The sequence below is a fragment of the Gossypium raimondii genome, chromosome 2, assembly GCF_025698545.1.
Source record: "Gossypium raimondii isolate GPD5lz chromosome 2, ASM2569854v1, whole genome shotgun sequence".
NCBI classification, from domain to species: Eukaryota; Viridiplantae; Streptophyta; class Magnoliopsida; order Malvales; family Malvaceae; genus Gossypium; species Gossypium raimondii.
Genome location: NC_068566.1, coordinates 35803318 through 35824834, shown reverse-complemented (window position 1 = coordinate 35824834; position 21517 = coordinate 35803318). Strand labels below are relative to the sequence as shown.

The 21517-nt window shown below is 31.8% G+C and overlaps 1 protein-coding gene and 1 long non-coding RNA gene across 2 annotated transcripts; both read right to left on the bottom strand.

Annotated features, from left to right (window-relative positions):
• Positions 1 to 536: 536 nt before the first annotated feature.
• On the bottom strand, positions 537 to 1075 carry LOC128034745 (uncharacterized). The gene is made up of 3 exons (XR_008190870.1): positions 886 to 1075; positions 713 to 805; positions 537 to 638 (listed from the first exon to the last, which is right to left on the bottom strand). It is a non-coding gene; the product is annotated as an uncharacterized LOC128034745 (long non-coding RNA).
• Positions 1076 to 9916: 8841 nt separating this feature from the next.
• LOC105788543 (GDSL esterase/lipase At1g06990) lies at positions 9917 to 11563 on the bottom strand. The gene is made up of 3 exons (XM_012615489.2): positions 10919 to 11563; positions 10249 to 10510; positions 9917 to 10140 (listed from the first exon to the last, which is right to left on the bottom strand). The coding sequence occupies exons 1-3, from the start codon at positions 11519 to 11521 to the stop codon at positions 9947 to 9949; spliced, it is 1059 nt and encodes a 352-aa protein (XP_012470943.2). The 5' UTR covers positions 11522 to 11563; the 3' UTR covers positions 9917 to 9946.
• Positions 11564 to 21517: the final 9954 nt, after the last annotated feature.

The window sequence follows — 21517 nt, the reverse complement described above, 5'->3', positions numbered from 1 at the left end:
AGCTGGAGTTCTTCATATTTCTTTTGAACCTCTGCTTCTCTCGCTGCAGCCTCTGCTTCCCTCGCTGCTGTGTCTGCTTTAAGTTGTAGCTGGAGTTCTTCATATTTCCTTTGAACCTCAACTCTGGTCGCTTGCATCTGAGTCATCTGGTCTTTTAACCTCTAAACTTCAGCTTGAGCCTGACTCCCCGAAGCCATGTATTGCTGCGAGCTGGATCCAAAATATTGGGTTGGGCAAACGAAAGATCCTTGAAATTGAACTCGACCATACCTTTCAGGACTCAAAACTTCAGTAATAATTCGGTTATCAATGTCTTCAAGATGAATAGAACTATCACTAGAAGTAATCGCTTCGTACTCCGCCTTTTTATCCTTTAGTTTTTCCTAATAAATAAATCACATAATTACGAACGTACTATATATTAAAAAAAACATATGCAACATAACAACAGTCGCATTACAAGTAATGAATTAAACCATTAAAAAATAAACACTATAAATAACTAAAACAAGTCAAATCGTATTAAGTAAACTTACCATTATTTCACCAGCTTCAGGAGTCATGGGAGATCTATCTTTCTTCCTATGTGTAATTTCAAAAAGTTAAAGGCGTCCAACTTTTTGACCGGACGACAGTTCCTACAATATAGTAGTAAAAATATTATTTAATAGAAAGTTATACATATTTGACAATATTAAAAAATTAAAAATACCTCCGCCTCAGCTACACATGCAAAACTTCTCGACCCGGCTGTGTGGGTGAATTTTTGTTTCTGCCTGCTGCTTTTTCCAACTTGTTCACGATCCTACGTTATGAATTTTTTAGTACGTAAATAGAAAATACTATAAACCAAAATAATTACAATAGTTTGGAAGTACGTCATACCTCGCCTTTCTTCGAATGCCAAAATCTAACCGCATCTTCCCATTGGTACCTCAACATACCCGGCGGGACATTTTGCAATTTCTCATCGAGGGTTGTTTTTGTCTTATAATAATTTTTCTTCAAAGTACTTTTATTGTCTCTCCATCTTTTTCCCAATGCCTTCTTTACATAAGCATCTGAGACCTCTAAAGCAAACCTCGCCTACAAAAAACAAAAAACACAAGTTAATAAAGTAAATATAAATGAAACTATGTCCCAAGCATTACAGATGACATTAACATTTTGTTACCTTAATATTATCGAGGGCTTGGTTTTTGTTGCTATCGGGCATTTGATGCCATGACTCGTAGTTGATAGGCAACATATTCGGATTTCTTGCTAAAATGCCCATGTATCCTGCTAAAAGTCGAGCTTCTGATCCAACAGGCTAACCAAAACTGTTTTGTACAACTTTGACACGCTCGACTGGATCTAACTCGTATAACTCTCTAAGTAGCGTACGTCCTCGACCTCTGCGCGTCCCACCATTTTCAGCTACAAATGGTATATTATAATATAAGAATTTGAAAAATAAATCAACTATAAGTCAACAGGCATGTAAATTAAATGTAAAATTACTTTGAACTTCTGTAGGATCCTCGGATGTAATCGAAACATTCGAAGATCCAATTGCTGTCTGTTGTTCAGTACTATTTGTTTCTGTCGAGTTTGGATAATTTTGAACAATGCTTCCCCTTAGAATTTTTCTCCTAGGCATTTTATTTGCAATACACATAAAATAGTTTAAAACTTAATAACTAATTACAACAATAACAGCACATATAAAATAGTTGAAATAGATAACAAGACCAAGATTTAAATTATGATATTACATATAATTAAACAATCGTAAAATCTTACTACATCATTATTCGTAAATATCTTCATCCGTATCCTGACGAACCCATTGAAATTGTGCACTAGTACTAGGGATATTATCGTTTAAGTTTTGTTCTGGAAAGGTCAAAGTTTCTGATCTGTCGTCGATGTTATCTCTACTTCCACTGCCCATGTCAAACAAGTCTCTAGGGATGTTACGGAGTACAACGTACCAACGCAGTGCTTATGATCTTGAAAGGATTAAATCCATCAGATGCTAGCCCAAGCCTCACACTCCTAGGATCACTTGCAAAGCCTGGATATTTATTATCAAATGATTTCCAAGCTAAAGAATCTGCCGGATGCCTTAGTAATCCATCATCGATTCGTCCATCATGGTGCCACGTCATTGACTCCGCTGTCTTGGACGACATGAATAGCCTTTGAAGCCTTGGTATCAGGGGAAAATACCGCAAAATCTTGACTGGCTTCTTTCTCGACTGTGCATCATTTTCATCGTCCTTCCCATCTTCTGTGTTTCTACTAATCCAACGGGATTTGCCGCATACATGACAGCACTGTTGGTTTTTTCGATCGCCCCAATACAACATACAGTCATTTGGGCAACTATGGATTTTGTTGTACCCAAGGCCTAAATCTTTTATCATTTTCTTCATATCTTTGCATGACTGAGGGATTTTTGCAAACGGAAACATTTCTCTTAAAAACTCTAACAGTATTGTCAACGAGTTTTTGGTCCACCCTCCCAAACATTTTAACTGAAAAAGACGAATAGAGAAAGACATTTTTGAAAATTTTGATCCCTCATACAGTTCTTTGTTCATGTCATTAAGTAGCGCGTAGAACTTCGCCGCTTCTTCATTTGGCTCTTCATGAGGTACACTACTTCCTGGTTCGGTAAAAGCATTTCTCCCAATATTACAATCATCAGAAGCCACAAAGTCGGCTGGGAACGACTGGACACCATGATTGTGCATGTTAAATGCATCCCGCAACATACCTTCCATGTCATCCCCTCTATCAGACTGATGGTAAGCAGTACCAGAATAAGATACATCCATCGTTGAAGAGGAAGTACTAGGCGGGCATTCTCTATGAAATAACCATTGTTTATAACCCCGAACAAACCCATCAACAATTAGATGCTCGTATACAACCTCACGATAATGCCAGTTTATGTTGACACACTTCTTACAGGGGCAAAGAATCATGTTCTCTTGGCTTGCATATTGAAATGCAAAATTTAGAAAATATTGTACTCCATTTCGATAATCGTTGCTAACCCTTGACAAATTCATCCAAGACCGGTCCATTTCTTAATTCTTGAAGTCTAACGTTGACAATAATTTGCACGGGTAAGTTAAAACGCCAGTTATAACCATAAATGAATTACGGAAATTTGTGATATGATATATTTTTATGTATTATGTAAGTTATGTAAGTTATGTATTATGTATTATGTAAGTTATGTAAGTAATGTATTATGTAAGTTGTGTATAATATTAATTATGTGAGTTGTGTATAATGTAAGTTAAGAAGGTTATGTATAATGTAAGTTATGTAAGTAATTTAATTTATGTAAGTTATGCAAGTTATTTAATTTATGTAAGTTATGTAAATTATTTAATTTATGTAAGTTATGTAAGTTATTTAATTTATGTAGGTTATGTAAGTCCACGAAATTTATGTAAGTTATGTAAGTTATTTAATTTATGTAAGTTATGTAAGTTATTTAATTTATGTAGGTTATGTAAGTTATGTAAGTTATTTAATTTATGTAAGTTATGCAAGCTTATATACAAGTTATGTATTATAACATAAAGTATTATGTAATTTATTATGCTATTATATATAAGTTATGTAAATTATTATGTAAGTTATGCAAGCTTAAATATAAGTTCAAGCTTATATACAAGTTATGTATTATAACATAAAGTATTATGTAATTTATGTTGTTATTATATATAAGTTCTATAAATTATTATGTAAGTTATGCAAGTTTAAATATAAGTTATGTATTATATAAGTTTTGTAAGATATGTAAGTGGTGTATTATGTAACTTATGTAAAAACTTATAAACTTAATACACATATATTTTATTTCTCCCAAATTTAGAACACTTATTTAGAAAACAAGTAAATTTAATACTAATAAATTTTAATACAAATAAATTTAGAAAACTTATTTAGAAAACTTATAAATTTAGAAAACTTATATAGATATTAAAACAATATTTACAATTATTTTGAAAACTTACAAATTTTATAGTAATAAGTTTTAAATATAGGTTATATACCCATACCATATATGAGGTGATATATTAAAATATTAGTTTTAATAGATATTAAATTATCATTTACAAATCTTTTTAATTTTAAAATGTTACTATTACAAAAATGAAATATAGGTTAAAATGCCCATATTAATATATGTAATATATAAAAAGAATATAAATTTAAATATTTACGATATAATATTTCTGTCCAATATTTTAATATTTACGATATAGTATTGCAAACCGAAATATATTGCGTTTTTGGCACGATTGATTGCTAGGAAACCATCTTTTGTGTTCAATTTCTAAGCATTGCAAACTCTTACCAATTAAGTAAAATATTTCATTTCAAATAAATAAAACCTAACACATGCTCATGATCTTGTGATTTAAGCAAACTGTAAACGGACTGATTATGAATCAGATTACAAACCATAAATCGAAAGTTTAGAAACCGAATTCATAGTTTACAAACCACAAAATGAAAGTGGAACCCAACATTATATTTCAACAGACAGTATTAAATTAAAAAATCGTGATAACTTGTAACTGAGAAAAACATATGAAAATAGACAAACTCCAGTTAAGTAGTAAAATCATACAAGAAATCAAAGACAGTAGGAAACAAACAAAGAGTATATATATGACCTTAAAAATCATACTAAAAAACAACATGGCTTAATAAAATTCAACTTAAAAATGTAAACTCTTTACCTGGAAATGTAATCGGCTGCACCACATTTAACAGAACAGTTTTATAAACTAATAAATTAAACCCTAAACTAGACATCAAAGTTCCATACTTTGAAAACAGTACCAAATGAGTTCAACACATAAACAGTAACAAAGCATGTGTTCTGTACCTTCAGAACGATGACGAAAACTGAAATGAAAGCAATGAAATGGATTGACCAAAAACTGGAGAAGAAAAACAAAAGTTAAAATCAGTTCCTAACAAATTAAACCATTCACAAAACAGAATGAACAATAGAAGCGATAATTTACCTTCACGAGGATGAACAAAACAGTCGAACACACTGAAAACCCTAAACACAGACAATAATTTTTTTTTAATTCCAGTATCACCAACCAATAAGAAAGCAAAATCAAAATTATGTTTATTACACATATTATGCATTGTACCAAATTATCACAGAAGACCAACTTGCTTCTTATCATTTCAGCTAGCAAAATTAACCTGAAACACTTTCCTTGATTGTCATTTAACAACCAAACCTATATAGCCAATTCACATGCAGTACATACTCATCATATCAACTCATGCCAATCCACTTTATAAAATCATACATATAACCAATCAGTTATCCGCATATTCGGTCATCCTAGACAACTTCAATACATAACATAAACCATATCACTTACACAATAATATGAGTCTAATACTTTAGCCGAATATACTTATACACATTATTCACCATTTCTAAATCATTTCACGAATGCGAGCATACCATTTCAAATTGACTGAAAATAACCATGTCAAACAGTACCAAATGAGTTCAACAAATAAACAGAAACAAAGCATGTGTTCTATACCTTAAGAACGATGAAGAAAACTGAAATGAAAGCAATGAAATGGATTGACCAAAAACTGGAGAAAAAAAACAAAAGTTAAACACAGTTCCTAACACCCTAAACCATTCACAAAAATAGTAATGAACAATAGAAGCAGTAACTTACCTTCACGAGGATGAAAAAAACGGTCAAACACCGAAAACCCTAAACACAGAGAACACACCAAAAACCCTGAACCAATAAGAAAGCAAAATAAAAATTAAAAATACGACAAAACCCAATCTATAAATACGAAGAAGCGGACATTCGAACCTTAAGATGTTCGTCGACGTTCTCCCTCTTCTTTGCCGCAAATAATGTTAAATGTTTTCAACAAATAGAATGTCGTATGAAGCCTTTTTAATGGTTTTTTGCAATAAAGCGAAAACGCCCAAACAGAAAGATGAAACAGATGAAGAAGATAAAGAAAACGGAGGAGGGGAAATCGGAGATGCTGCGCTGAACTTAGGATTAGGGATTTGATATGGGAATTGAAAAAAGGGGATATACCCCAAAACCGATATCCCCTCAAAATGACGCAGTTTAATCTTAATATATTAGTGGCGCTTAAAAGAAAACGCCACTAACCTTACAGCTTTTTGCGGCGCTTTGAGAAAAAATGCCACCGAACCCTATAAATCAATGAAACGGTAGCGTTTTCTTCAATTTTAAATTACAATTTCCGCGTTTTGGTTCCAAATGCCACTAAATATTCACATTATTTATAAGTATTTTGATTTTTAATAGATTTTTAAAATCATAAATGTTATGACATTCTTTTAAATTTAATATATTATTTTGAATTATACATATTTAATAAATTTATAAATATTTAGTTTTATAATATTTAATATGTCTTTATTTATAAGTATTTTTATTTTTAATAGATTCATATCTTTCTATAAATGTTATGACATTATTTTAAATTGATGCATTATTACGAAATTATTAATTTTATTTCAATTAAAATAGTTTAAAAATATGACACAGATTTAACATATTATTTATTATTCTACAAATCTTAATAATTTTTTAAAATTTTATGTAAGCATGTATTATTTAAATACTAACAACATTCAAATTTATTAATTATTGACACTATCAACATTGTGTAACGAACCCTAAAACCCCAAACCGTATACGATTTCTTATTAATATTAATCCGTAAACCCTAATATATTATTTCTTTTTTGCGGCGTTTTTGCTATAAACGCCGCTACTACCACTAGAAACAATCAAAAGCGGCGTCGTTTTATCGAACTTTCCACCAAAGAAGAACATCAGACGACGTCGTATTGTAGAAACCTTTGCGGCGTTTTATCAGAAAATGCCACTAAAGAAATATACTGAAAAGGAAAACGAAGTCGTTTTGATATATTCTTTGCGGCGTTTTACGTCTAAGCGCCGCTATATCCTATCTATTACAGCGTTTTAGTTTAAAACGCCACTAATTATTCAGTTTTTATAATATTTTATATGTATTTATTTATAAGTATTTTTATTTTTAATAGATTTTTAAATACTATCAACATTCAAATTTATTAATTATTCCCACTATTCCAATAATGTCTTACAATTTCAACTTTATGCTCTCTTTTTAGCAAATATGGATAACGCTCGTATAAAACATTAAAGTGTTTTCAACATATATAACGACATATATATATATGTGATATCGTGCCATGCATATATATATGTTTTATACCTATGGGTTCTAAACCTAATAATGACATAATAAGAAGTAAAAACATAAGTACCAAAATTTTTTTGACTTTTGCATCAAAATAGTAATTAAATCCTAAACCCTAAACCGTAAATACTATAAACCCTAAATCCAAAACGAAAAAAACCATACATCGTGACCCTTAAATCATTAACGCAAACAGTAAACTATAAACATCAAGCCTTAAAACAGTAAATTTCATTATCTCATCATAAGCCATAAACCCTAACATGATATTAACACTGAAATGTAAACTACAAACCTTAAACCCCAACCCCCGAGCCCTAAACCTAAACTCTAAACCTATGTCGTCAAAATTGTAATCCTAAAATAATAAACATTCACAATGAATCCTAAAACCCCAAACCGTATCGATTTTTATAAATATTAATTCGTAAACCCTAATATATTATTTCTTTTTGCGGTGTTTTTGATGTAAACGCCGCTACTACCACTAGAAACAATCAAAAGCGGCGTTTTTATCGAACTTTCCACCAAGAAGAACAATGAGACGACGTCAGATTGTAGAAACCTTTGGCGTTTTATCGAAAACATACCAAAGAAATATCTTGAAAAGGAAAACGGCCGTTTTGATATATTATTTGCGCGTTTTACGTCTAAGCGCCACTATATCCTATCTATTATGCTTTTAGTTTAAAACGCCACTAATTATTCGATTTTTATAATATTTTATATGTATTTATTTATAAGTATTTTTATTTTAATAGATTTTAAATACTATCAACATTCAAATTTATTAATTATTCACACTATTCCAATAATGTCTTACAATTATAAATTTATGCTCTATTTTTAGCAAACAAATGAATGCTCGTATATAATATTAAACTGTTTCATCATATATATATATATATAACATATATATATTAAACTCAGTATAAACCATAAATCCGAAATGCTAAAACCTTACATCGTAACCCTTAAATCATTAACGCTAAATCGTAAAACATAAACATCAATCCTTAACACAGTAAATTTCATTATCTTATAAGCCGTAAACTCTAACCCGCTAATAACGCTGAAATGCAAACTCTAAACCTTAAACCTCAATCTCCAAGCCCTAAACCTAAACTCTAAGCCCAAATCACAAAACTGTAATCTTAAAATAATAAATATTATGCCAGAAACCCTAAAACCCCTAACAGTATACGATAAAACTTAAATATTAATCCCTAAAACCTAAAATTTTATTTCATTTTTTGCGGCGTTTTGACCAAAAACGCCGCTAACCAATAGAGACAATCAAAAGCGGCGTCGTTTTAATGAACATTCCACCAAAGAAGAAAAGCAGACGATGTCGTATTGCCGAAATATTTGCGGCGTTTACTTAAAAGCGCCACTAAATCAACATCCTGAAATAAAACGAAGTCGTTTTACTTAGTCTAGTTCCGGCATTTCTTAATATGCGCCGCTAAATCCGAACCGTTTCCGGCGTTTTTTAACATTTCGCCACTAAAGCATAAAAAGGAAACAACAAAACGGTACCGTTTTGCTCAAAATTTTTCCTCAAATTAGATTTCTTTACCGGCGTTTCTCCAATAACGCCACTATATCCCAATATTTGCGGCGCTTTTTACAATGCGCCACTAAGGAAATAAAATGAAGCAATAAAACAGTAGCGTTTTGTCCAAAATTTTTCCTCAAATTAGATATCTTTACCGGCGTTTCCCTGAAAACGCCGCTAATGCATTCTTTTCCGACGTTTTTTAAAATGCGCCACTAAAGAAATAAAATGAAACAACAAAACGGTACTGTTTTGCTCAGATTTTTTCCTCAAATTCGTTATTGTTACTGGCGTTTCTCAGAAAATGCCGCTATATTCCAATTTTTTGCGGCGTTTTTGGGGAAGCGCCACTAAAGTCATAAAGTAACCGAAAAACGGAGCCGTTTTGCAAAGAAGTTTTGTGGCGTTTATTTAAAATCACCGCTATTGCAGGTCAATTGCGGCGTTTCTATTTCTTGCGCCACTAATAATCATTTATTGCGGCGTTTGTCTCTGTGCGCCGCTAAAGCTCTATTTTTTGCGGCGTTTTTTTGTTTAAACGCCGCTAAGACCGCCGCAAAAGACCTGTTTTGGTGTAGTGTGCGATTAAAAGATTAATTGTTCATAATAAAAACTTGATGGGTACGTTGAAACTTAAAACAAAAATATTTAGCAAATTTACTTTATTTAGCAACTCATAATATAGAAAACTTTTATTTTCTTAATCCGACAAAATTTTTATATAAAATTCATTACACTAAATTAAAAACTTTAAATTTTTTAATATAAATTTCAGAGGCTCTCATTTAGATTGAATGAATTATTTTGCTAACACTAAAACAACATATTTGTATGAATACATACACACAAATAAAATAATAAAAATATTGAAATCATATATATTAAATTATTTGATACATTTTGAACGGAATTTTAAATTCTACAAATAAGGCTTAAAAGGTAACACATATCTCATTAAGAGTGTACTTAACAAATTAAAATATATATATATTCAAAGAAGAGACAAACATCGATAATTGAAGGCTACTTATAAAACTAAAATATTCCGTAACAATGTACCAAATAATAATCTTATTTATTTGTATTTCATTTATCAAAGAGAGGAACAACTTCCTCGATAATGTAATTGGCAAGGTAAATATAAGCTTGTTGGGAGGGATGAATGCAATCCCAAAACAAAAATTCTGAAGGATTTCTACATATTGGAGTCATTGCATTGCACAAGAATAATGCCTCTATGATTCCAGTGCCACAACAACCCCTCTTTATTTCTACAAATCCTGTTTCACATTTAAAAAATAATAATGTTATTCAATTTTTTTTATTTTTATAAAATATTGACTCGTGCATCTGACATATTTACAAATTTAAAGATGGAACTTCTTTACCATATTGTTGAGGATAATTAATCATGTCAAATAATGGTTCATAAACGTCTGCATATGCAAGCTTGCTCCCTGGAAGCTTTGCTTGTAGTTCAGGCAACAGTTTGGCAAGCTTCTTGTTATAAGATTCAGCGTCCGAGTTCTGATCTTCCAAGCATTTTCGATTTGTTGGAATTTGAAATTTCGCCGTCATTTGAATGGGTAAGCAACCGATGGGAGGCAGTCCGGCTACGATCATTTTTCGGCATCCGAGTTCATATAATTCCTATATATAAATAAATTCAGTAATAAGACACTACTGCACAGTGGTTAGACTCTGCTTTGATAATGAGTTTCGAGACAATATTGCATGTAGTTGGAATGTGAATCATAAAACTGATATTGAGAATAAAAATATTAGATTTAATATCAAAGTTAATCCTTAACATTTACATTTTTATTAATTTGAGGTTCTTCTTTTTGAATTAAATTTGACTCTAATTCTAAAAATAAAAAATAAAACCCTAATTTCAAATTTATAATGAGAAAATATTAATCATTTAAATGACATTAAGCATTATTATTATATTCCATGATTACTATTTTACTTTTTGCCTCTCACAATTGCCTATATTAATAGGAATTAAATCCTGACGATTCTCAGGTTAAGTGAGTAAGCAGTGTAATTAATTACCTTGAGAAAATCTTCTAGTTTCTGAAGCAGAAAATGTTGGTATCCAACAATGTCGAACTCCAATCGTCTGGTCGGAATATCATAGAAATTGAAAACGAAATCATTAGTCCCTGCACTAATGATTACCAGAGCTTCGCCAATGATGTTGTTGCCCTTATCTTTTCCAACAATTCCCTTAAGCTTGTTTATGTAACTCTTGAACATCTCAACTTGTTTTGAAACTGGGATGGCATTGGATAAGCTAGTAGTTAAATAATCATATCCTGATCCAGCTGACGCGAACGTAACGCCAGTTCGGAGCTCATTTTCCGACAGATTTGGTTTCAGGAACGGCGGGACATCGTCTTTGATCCCTAGAAACGATGCGAGGAAATCGGGGACAAGTTTTCCGTCGGAAAACCTCCCCGTCGGAATGTGGTCGGGAAAGTTTTCGCCATACGGTGGCAGGTTAGCTTTAAACAACGTTTTGACATAGTTATTATTGCCTGTATCTACAGTTGAATCACCAAATACAAAAATGGCTGGAAAGTTTGGTGATGGCGGTCTTGTTGCCATGGAGGCGGTAGAAGCGGCGGCGCTGCTGCAAGTGTTGATTGGAGCCATACATATGAGTCCTGCGAGCGTGATGAAGAGTTTGGAGGTTGCCATCCCAATTTGTTTTAAAGAGGAATGTTAAAATAATTGATGACTATTTATAGTTAAAAATAATATGATTACGAGTGAATATGAAGTTTTAAGAAATCAAACAATCCGTATAAAAATATATTAAATTTATAGTTAAATTAGTAAATAAGCATTTCTTGAAAGTGCACCAAATTAAATCATTTAAATCATGATTGAATGGGGGCGTACTAATATAGAAAATAAGCTGAGTTGTAGATAATAAACACCCAACCATATTTGTTGCAATTTTCTATTTTAGTTTGTTTTCTTGATTTATAATTATCTTCTCTAATTGTGTGCTTTAACTTTTGCTTCAAAATCCCAACAATTGTGACTTGGAATAGAAACTATGGTCATAAAGAAAACGTAAAATGAATCTCGAAGTTATATTTCTTTAAAAGTAAGCACCAAAATAAAAATAAAATAAGATGGTTAATGATAATTTGAAGCACATGAGCATGTTGACTTAGATTTGAAGACCAAAATTTCTTAATTCCCCGTACGTGATGAATATGAATTCTACTCGCTTCATTTTTAGAGTTTTACTCTCCTCATTCAAATTTTATTATAAAATATAAAAATAAATATTTTTAAAATATATTATTTTTCTTGAAATTAAACAATACAAACAATACACATTTGAATAAGGCATAATGACTTATTTGACCCTTCAATGTTACAAATAAAAAAAAAAGGTCATTTTAATCACCCATTTAATTTCTTTTCCTCTTTTAACCTTACAACTTGCATTATTTGTCAAATCACCCCCAAAATGGATGGAAAAATTAACATTTGTTAACTTTTCTGACGTGGCAGTCCACATGTATGCCACATCAACAATTAGTTTTTCTAAAAATACAATATTAAAAATATTTTTTAATCTTTTTTGAAATTTTTAATTTTTAAAAATTAATTAAATGATGGCATGACATCCATGTGACAATCCATCTGTATGCCATGTAAGCAAAAATTAATACACGTTAATTTTTCTGTCCATTTTGGGGTAATTTGACAAATAACACAAGTTTAAGGGATAAAAGAGGTGAAAAATTAAATAGAGGGCTAAAATGATTTTTTTTTAAGTGGGAATAGATTTGATCATGGACCGAGCCACCTGTTCAGGTTTGAAGGCTTGCCCGAAAAGTGGGAGGGTTTGGGTAAAAATATAGGCTCGAAAAAGGGGCTTGGACAAAAAATAAGACTTGTTTTCAAAACGGACCGAGCCTCGGGCATAAATTTTTTGGCCCAGGTTCAGCTCGGCCTGACCTGAATCACATGCTTATACTATTTTTTGTATTTTCAATTTCTTGAGAAACTTTTATTTTAATATTTTTAGTGTATTTGATGTATTATATTTTTTTAAGTTTATTTTTATATACAAAAATAGTTTAAAAAAATTATTACTGTCAAGCCGAGTCGAGGTTGGGTTTAGCGTTTTTAATATGGGTCGTGCTTAGGTGAAATTTTAGGCCCATTTTTCGAGCTGGTCCAAGCCTAGAAAGTAAGCTTAAAATTCTACATCGTCCCCAAACCGACCCCGACTTTGGCCCATAATCAAGTCTAAATAGGAGGGCCAAATAATTCATTATGCCTTTTAAGAATTATGATCAAACTTAAACTAAAAGATAATCTACCCAAATGGTTACCCAACTTTTAGAGCACTTTCATTTTGGTCAGGCAAAATGAAATCTTTTCAATTCCTTCACTCAACTTTTAGGACGCTTTCATTTTAATCACCCAACTATTAAATCTCCAATGGAAATTAACTTTGCACGCCACATCATGTTTACAGTTTCATTTTGATCAACCACTTTCTTGGTCACTTTCATTTTGGTCACCCAAAAAATATCTTTTTTTTAAGTATTATCAAGGTAAAAAACATTAATGATTAAAGTGAAAAGCGGTAGAAACTAAAATAATACTTTAAAAATTTGTCAAATTGTACTTGTTTATTGAATTACCGATAAACATGATGAGACATGTATAGTCAACCGTAGTTAGAGATTTAACAGTTGGGTGACTAAAATGAAAGCACTCAAAAAGTTGGGTGACAAAATTTTAAGGATTTTAGTTTGGTGACCAAAATGAAAGTGCCTTAAAAATGAGATGGCTAATTACGTAATTTACCCGAAACTAAAATAAAATCTAAGCTATGTATCTAATTATAATATTTACACAAGGTTAGAGTCAAACCTGAGATCCCAAACATTCCAAAGCCTTAACTTTGCCATTAACCCAATACTTTATTAACCCATATAAATTAAACTTAAGGATAATATTTGATGTATCTATCCTTTGTGCATGAGACTCATGCAAGATGCAACGTTAGTGAACAACAATACGATACATCATTATTAATAAAACAAAACAAAAAAAAAAAGTGGAGAATATATAAAAAAATACTGATAATTTTATTTAAATATAACTAAATTATAATTACTAAACATAAATAAATACAAAACCTTAAATCCTAAACTTTCCTACACTCAAAAAAAGAAAAAGAAAACACTTATAATTAAATATTTACAATGTTTAAATGAAATTATAAGTATTTATTTATAAGTCACTCAACTATAAAAGTGTTCTATTTTTTCATCCAACTAAATGTTTTTTATTTAGTCACTATATTTTCAAAATTTAAATTTTTGGTCATTTTGTTGTTAAGTCGATAACAAAAGTCTGACATGGCTTTTCTTATTAGTATAATAATAAATTTAGTCCTCCAATATTTAGTCATTCTATCAATTTGGTCCTAATTCTAAAATATTTAATAAATTTAGCTCTCAGCAAGTACAAAATTTGTCAATTTAGTCTTATACTAAAAAATTCAAAAATAAAGTAGATGAGAATAAAATAGATAATTATTAAAATATTAAAAATGTATTTGGGTTAGTAAAGAGTTTTTAAAAATCATTTTTATATTTTTATAATTTTATAAATAATTATATATTTTAAAATTTTAATAATTTTAATAACTTGTATATATTTCTATTTTTAAATAGTTATGGTTTTTTTAGGGATTGTTATGATTTTTTAGAATTAAAACTAAAATAATAGAATGTATAAAAGTAAAGGCTAAAATTATTGTTATATCAATAATTAAAAAAATCATGTTAAAATTTTGTTATGGGCTTAACCACAAGGTTGACCAAAAAGTCAAATTTCAAAAACATGAATAACTTAAATACAAATGTTGCACAATAATATATCACATTAATCGTATTGTATTAAACTAGCCGTCTAAGATTACCATTTTATGTCAGCAAAAGTAATCGATCCAACTTGCTAGCTTGTGCTTCTATAAGATACTGTATAAACAAGGCGTTTCTTAATCTAGCTTTAAAGAGATAAAACCATAATCCAGAAACCATTAAAAGTGGCTTTTAAGTTAAAATTAGACATGTTCATTTGTGGCACGTGTCTGTTTTTCATGTGAACACAAATACAATACAAATTATTTTATTTTTTTTAATATGTAAAATATTTTCATTTATGATAGAATAAAATGGATATGGGTATGCGGTTATTCACCGAAACACACCAAAACATTCTAACGAGCCAAACCAATCGAGAACACGCCTTGACACCAAGTGCCTAGCCCGTAGGTTAACATCTCTCCAGAATACACCTCGACACCAAGTGCCAAGCTCGAAGGCTTTACATATACCCTCGGTAACACGCTAGAAACACTAGAAATATAACACGATAGTCTGCAACAAATGATGGACTCCGGTATATTTAGTGGACAGGAATAAATCAGGAATCATCATCCTATCTCAAGTCAGACTCGTACAAAGCGCGATATAACCTATTGACATGCCAATTGTATCCTATCCTATGTTCATTCGGGCTCAATACAAGTAATTGTTTAACATTTTACAATTCAGTTCATTTTCTCACATTGTATCAATTTATTATAATTTAATTACATGTATATATTTATTAACATACCTGATGGCCACTAAACTAACTATAAATACGACAAAGGCAAGCGCACCTATCGAACAATAGTATAGCTATGGTGAGTAGAGAATATCGTATCTACGAGGACTAAAACTACTAGTAATTACCGTTTTCTTATTATTTAGCGGCAATTTGGAGTGATCATGTTTTAATCTAAAATTACTAAACTATTTTATCTAAGAATGCAATAGAGAATGAACCAAGGCAATAATCGAATATTAACCAATGAGATAGACAATACCCAGGAAAGAATCCAACTAGACTTCACCTTTTATTATGAATATTATAAAATTTCCATAGCATGTCATGTATATATGAGATAAGCATGTCATATAGTTTAGGAAAGAATGTCACATGCACTTGCCATGCATATATTGATCATACATGATTGAAACCAGAAATTAAAAGTCTTGCATATTTTTAAAATATTGAGTGGGAGAAGGTCTCTAAACAAGACCTACGGCCTCCATCAATGGTTTCTTGTGATGGGGATGAAATGGACCTACCCCAATGTAGAAGTTGTCATGTAGATTTCACTGATGAGACTACTTGAATGTAAGCATAATTTTCTTATGATCATATGATAGATGGACCGGGCCCTGTGGTGCATGATGCGGTAAGCGCTGAGTTGATGGGTATAGCATACTACTTGGTAAGATTGTCCCAAGATGACTCATTTGTGGTGCATGATGCGATAGGTGCTAAGTTGATGGTTATATACTCAAGATAATGAGCTATGCTTAAGTTAGAATGATGGCCAAACGTTACACTATTATTAGTACGTGTGAATGCCTAAGGAATTAGGTTCATGTACTAATTGGATGAAAATCCATGCTCTTACTAGTTGATCATGATCACCCCGGGGTAGCTTGATTCAATGGGTGTAGAAATTATCGTTGCAACGACTTACAAATGTTTTCAAGGTTTAATGTAAAACACATGCATCATCTTAACGCATATCGTGATATAGCAAAACATTTTCAAACATTTTCTTAATACAAAGATATTAGTATATGAATGTTTTATTTTTAGTTCGAGAATGACACCAACTCCCTTATTGAACATACTCACTGAAAATAAATTGAATGGAAATAACTATAAGGAAAGGAAAATGAACCTGATAATTGTCCTAAGTTGTGAGAAACTTAAAATAGTTCTTGATAATAAGTGCCCATCAGCCACTCAAGTTGAGACTAGACAACATTAGGAAGAGTCTGATGAGATAGCTCGTTGCTAAATGCTGGCGAGCATGACTAATACTCTGTATAAGTAACTAGAAAGTTGTAAAATTGCTAAAGTAATTCTAGATAAACTATAAAACATGTTCGGAGGCCAAGCTGCCTTGGCTCGACAATCTGCCAAAACTAACTTGAAGAATGCCAAACAAAAGCCCGGCACTCTAATCAAAGACCATATGATCAATCTTATGGGAAAATTTGCTAAGGCTGTGAACAATAAGGCTAATCTAGACCAGAACACTCAAATTGAAATTGTGTTCAAAAGCTTGACAAAGGATTTTGCTAGTTTTTGGGTCGCATATAACATTGGTAAAAAAACCTAATGCTTACAAAACTCATGAAGGAGTTACAATCCTATGGGTTGATGTTGAACGACAGTCAACCAGTTCGAAGAGTAGAAGCGAATATAGTCATCGTTTCTTTCATAAAAAGGAAGGGAAAATGTGCTAAGAAAGGCAAGGCTAAAGTTTCTAGGTCACCACAAGTGGAAAAGAAGAGAACCAAAAAGCCTACAAACTTATCTAAGTCTAAATGCTTCTTCTACAGTAAGAAAGGGCACATCAAGACAAACTATAAAGAGTGGAAAGAATGCCTAGCTACCAAAGGCAATGGTATAGAACTCTTGATAATAGATTCTTGTTTAATGGAATGCCTAGCTACCAAAGGCAATGGTATGGAACTCTTGATAATAGATTCTTGTATAATGGAAGACTCAATAGATCACTAGGTCATTGATTCGGAAGCTACTAATCATGTTTGTGTTTCTCTACAGGGTTTCGAGGAGACAAAAGATCTTAGAGATAAGAGTTTATCGTTGTGGACCCAAAATAGGACAAGTGTGTCAGCTAAAGCAGTGGGAAATGTACATATTTATTTTGATAATTTTAGGAATATTATTTTAAAAGACGTCTTCTATGTATCAAGTTTCAAAAGGGGTTTGTTCCTCGCATCTTTATCCAAAGGTAACAAAGGGTGGTTTATTTTATAACACGAAAGAGCTAACTGTTATAGTGTCAACTCATGCTACTTTCCTTGGAGAAAGTTACATGAATGACTTCAAACCTCGGAGTAAAGAGGTACTCGAGGAGCTTTCGAGAAATATACAAAACCCTATAGAAACGATTCCAAAACTAACTCCTAATAGTAGACCTAAAATCGATCAGCAGCATTGGAAGACTTCGTAGGCTTGAGTTCTTCCAATCTAGTAGAAGTGTTTTTAACACTGATTCTGTCGAACAAGAAGAAGATAACCCACTCACATATGACAAAGTGATGCAGAGTGTTAATTCCAAGCTTTGGGAAATAGCTATGAAAGTTGAGATGGACTCTATGTATTCCAACTCAGTGTGGGAACTTGTAGACTTGCCAGAAGGGATAAAACCCATAGGGTGTAAGTAAATCTACAAGAGGAAAAGAAATGCTGATGAAAAAGTGGAAACTTATAAGGTTAGACTTGTAGCAAAATGTTATACTCAGAAAGAAGGGATCGATTATGAAGAAACCTTCTCTCTAATTTCTATGCTCAAGTCAATCCGCATATTGCTATCTATTATGGTAGCTCTCAATTACAAGATCTGGCAAATTGATGGAAATATAAATGCTTTTGAACGGTTATCTTGAAGAGAGCATCTCCATGATGCAACCCACCGGATATATAGCTAAAGGAAACAAGCATAAAGTTTACAAACTACTTAGATCCATATATGGACTTAAGCAAGCACCCCGCTCATGGAATCAAAGATTTGATCAAGTGATCAAGACTTTTGGATTTGAATAAAACGTAAATGAACCTTATGTTTACAAATGTTTAGAGGATGGAAAGATGGTTTTTCTCGTTCTATATGTCAATGACATTCTACTCATTGGAAATGATGTAGGGATACTGTCATCGATTAAATTGTGGTTAACCCAATAGTTTAGCATGAAGGACTTAAGAGAAGCAATTTTGTTCTATGTATTCAAATCCTAAGGGATAAAAAAATAAAATAATAGCACTATCTCAAGCTTCATACATAAACATATTAGAGCATTATGCAATGATCTATTCGAAGAAAGGAAATCAACCTTCTATATCAAGATTTCATCTTTTTGTAGAGGATTATCCTAAGACATGTGAAGAAAGAAAGAACATGAGAAAGGTTCATTATGCTTCGGCAGTAGGAAGTCTCATGTATGCTATGCTATGCACACATCCATATATTTGTTTTGTAGTGGATATCGAATCTAAGACTAAGGAACTGACAAGCAGTTAAGCATATACTAAAGTATTTACGGTGAACGATGGATGATATGCTTGTGTATGTCTGAGGACACCTTACTCCTATTGAATATACTAATTCTGACTTCCAAACGTGTTGGAATTCGAAGAAATCGACATTCGACTGTACTTTTATCCAAAATGATGAGTCTATAGTATTAATAAGTATCAATCAGGGTTACACTACTAACTTCACTATGGAAGGTCAAATATAAGGTACGGAAAATATATGACAATATAATAGTGTGCGAATATAGCTAAACCTAAAATAAATCACATAAGGGCAAAACACATTAAGGGAGATGGTAGTGTTTGACGGAATAATGGATGTAGCCAAAGAACACATCTAAGAACGTACCCTGGGGTTTGTTTTACCAATACTCTACTAGCTAGAGAGTTCTATGGGAAACATAAGGAGAGCCATAGGAATGCGAAACATGACTCATCTACTTTACTAGGAAAGTGGAAGATAGTTGGATCTGATGCCCTGAGTGTAGTTTTTTCGTCTAAGTACACTTGTAATTTGTTCGAATAGATTGGTTATTAAAAGTATTCATGGATTACATTTATACTTTGTATTATTGTCCTAACATGGTTTTTGCACACAAAGCAAAATGGAAGCAAATGTTGCTCTTAGGTCATCTAATGTTTAACTAATACTAAGTGGTATTACGTGGTCAGATCGTAATATGAAAAAAAACTTGTATTAGTAGACGAACCTAAACATGTCCTTAGTCTAATTGAAAATGAGCAAATCGATTGAAAGACTAATATGTCACCTATTAAGTCCAATTGGGAAGATTCCTTCTCTTGAGCATCAGAGCAGATGACTCCCAAAAGATATGAATATAGATGTGACTGACTAGACTGACAATACACTGCAAAGGACCCAAGTAGAATAGATCCTGAATTAGTTTATGGATTTATCCACTTGTGACATTCACAGTGTAGCATACCTAAATCTTGAGTGGATGGTGGACTATATATGCGTGACTCATACACCTTGATGTAAGAAAAAGCCTAAGTTCAAATAGAAAAGGAACTGAAAGCTGGTGCATTAGGTGTACAACTTCTATAGTATGTAGCATCATTCACAACAGTAGAATTCATAGTCCACAACATGGGTAAATGATATCCTCTCATTGGCATTACATGGTTGATGAAAAGTAAACATGGTCATGGGTCATCCGTCTTTGTGATGGATGACTTGATCACTATTTGATAGTGATTGACTTTTCATGAAAGAACATGTAATGGTTACCATTAGATAAAATAAGATCATATTGGGAGAACGGATATTATCCCAAAGAGATCAATGATATCCTTTGAGGGTAACACACTAATAACAATGTCATTGGACGAGCACTGAGTAGTTGTTTTCGTAATGGTATGTCGTTGAGGAGAGCTCAGTCAAGATACTATAGTGGAATGAATTCATGACTACATGAATTTATAATTAATAGGAAAAAGGTTGAACTTAATTATAAATCATTTGAGCTTCAACTACATATGTTCAATCGGTCCCTCCACTAGCTTGTTGAAACTAGAAATGAATTACGCGTTTGAATAAAAATGAACGAAATGAATAAAGAATGAAAAATGTGAAACATTCAGGAATGATAATGGTTTTCTTTGAAATGGAGAAATGGAATCATTTGGAAATGAATATAGGTTTCCAAAAATAGAAATTTGCAATCCTATATAGATTATTAAAAAAATGATGGAAGAATGAGTTTATATTTTGGACTGTTTTGAAGCTCAAAAATGAAAATAAATCATTCTGTCATAGTGAACATGTTAAGTTATGACCTATTGAACGAATATTCTCCAAATTTTACCAGGGGTAATATTATCAAAATTTTAGTGGGGGTAAAATCGTCAAAATTTTATCGAAGTAAAATTGGGATGAGGAAATTATTTAATATGTAATTATTAAAGTTTATTCTGCAGCAGATTTGTGAAGCCCAGAAAAGTGACTCCGAGTTTATTACTAAACGAGAGCAGATTGAAAAGACATCTGATTCAGAATTTCATGTTAGTTCTGAACGTAGTTTGTTTCTTGAAACAAAATTTGTGTTCCAAGAAATTCTGATATTATACAGAAGATTTTACAATAAGCTCACAACAATAATTATTCAATACACCCTGGTAGCAACAAAATGTACGATGATTTGAAACAAACGTACTGGTGGCCAGGTATGAAACGAGTAATTTCAGAATTCGTATAGAAACATTTGATTTATCATAAAGTTAAAGTCGAGCATCAGGTACCCTTTGGACTGCTACAGCCTATTATGGTTCCAGAGTAGAAATGGGAACGAGTTACGAGGCATTTTGTATCAGGGTTACCTTTGTCTCCGCGAAAGGAAGATGCTATTTGGGTTATTGTTGATCGTTTGACTAAATCTGCACATTTCATTCCAGTCCAGACAGATTATTCACTTGAGAAGTTGGAAGAACAATACGTTTCTAAGATTG

Bases quoted from the DNA above. Each gene is read 5' to 3' on its own strand.
- LOC105788543 (XM_012615489.2), bottom strand. From the start codon at position 11,521: ATGGCTCCAATCAACACTTGCAGCAGCGCCGCCGCTTCTACCGCCTCC. The intron at 10,511-10,918 runs GTAATTAATTAC...ATTTATATATAG, and splicing joins AACTAGAAGATTTTCTCAAG to GAATTATATGAACTCGGATG. The intron at 10,141-10,248 runs GTAAAGAAGTTC...AATGTGAAACAG, and splicing joins TAATTATCCTCAACAATATG to GATTTGTAGAAATAAAGAGG.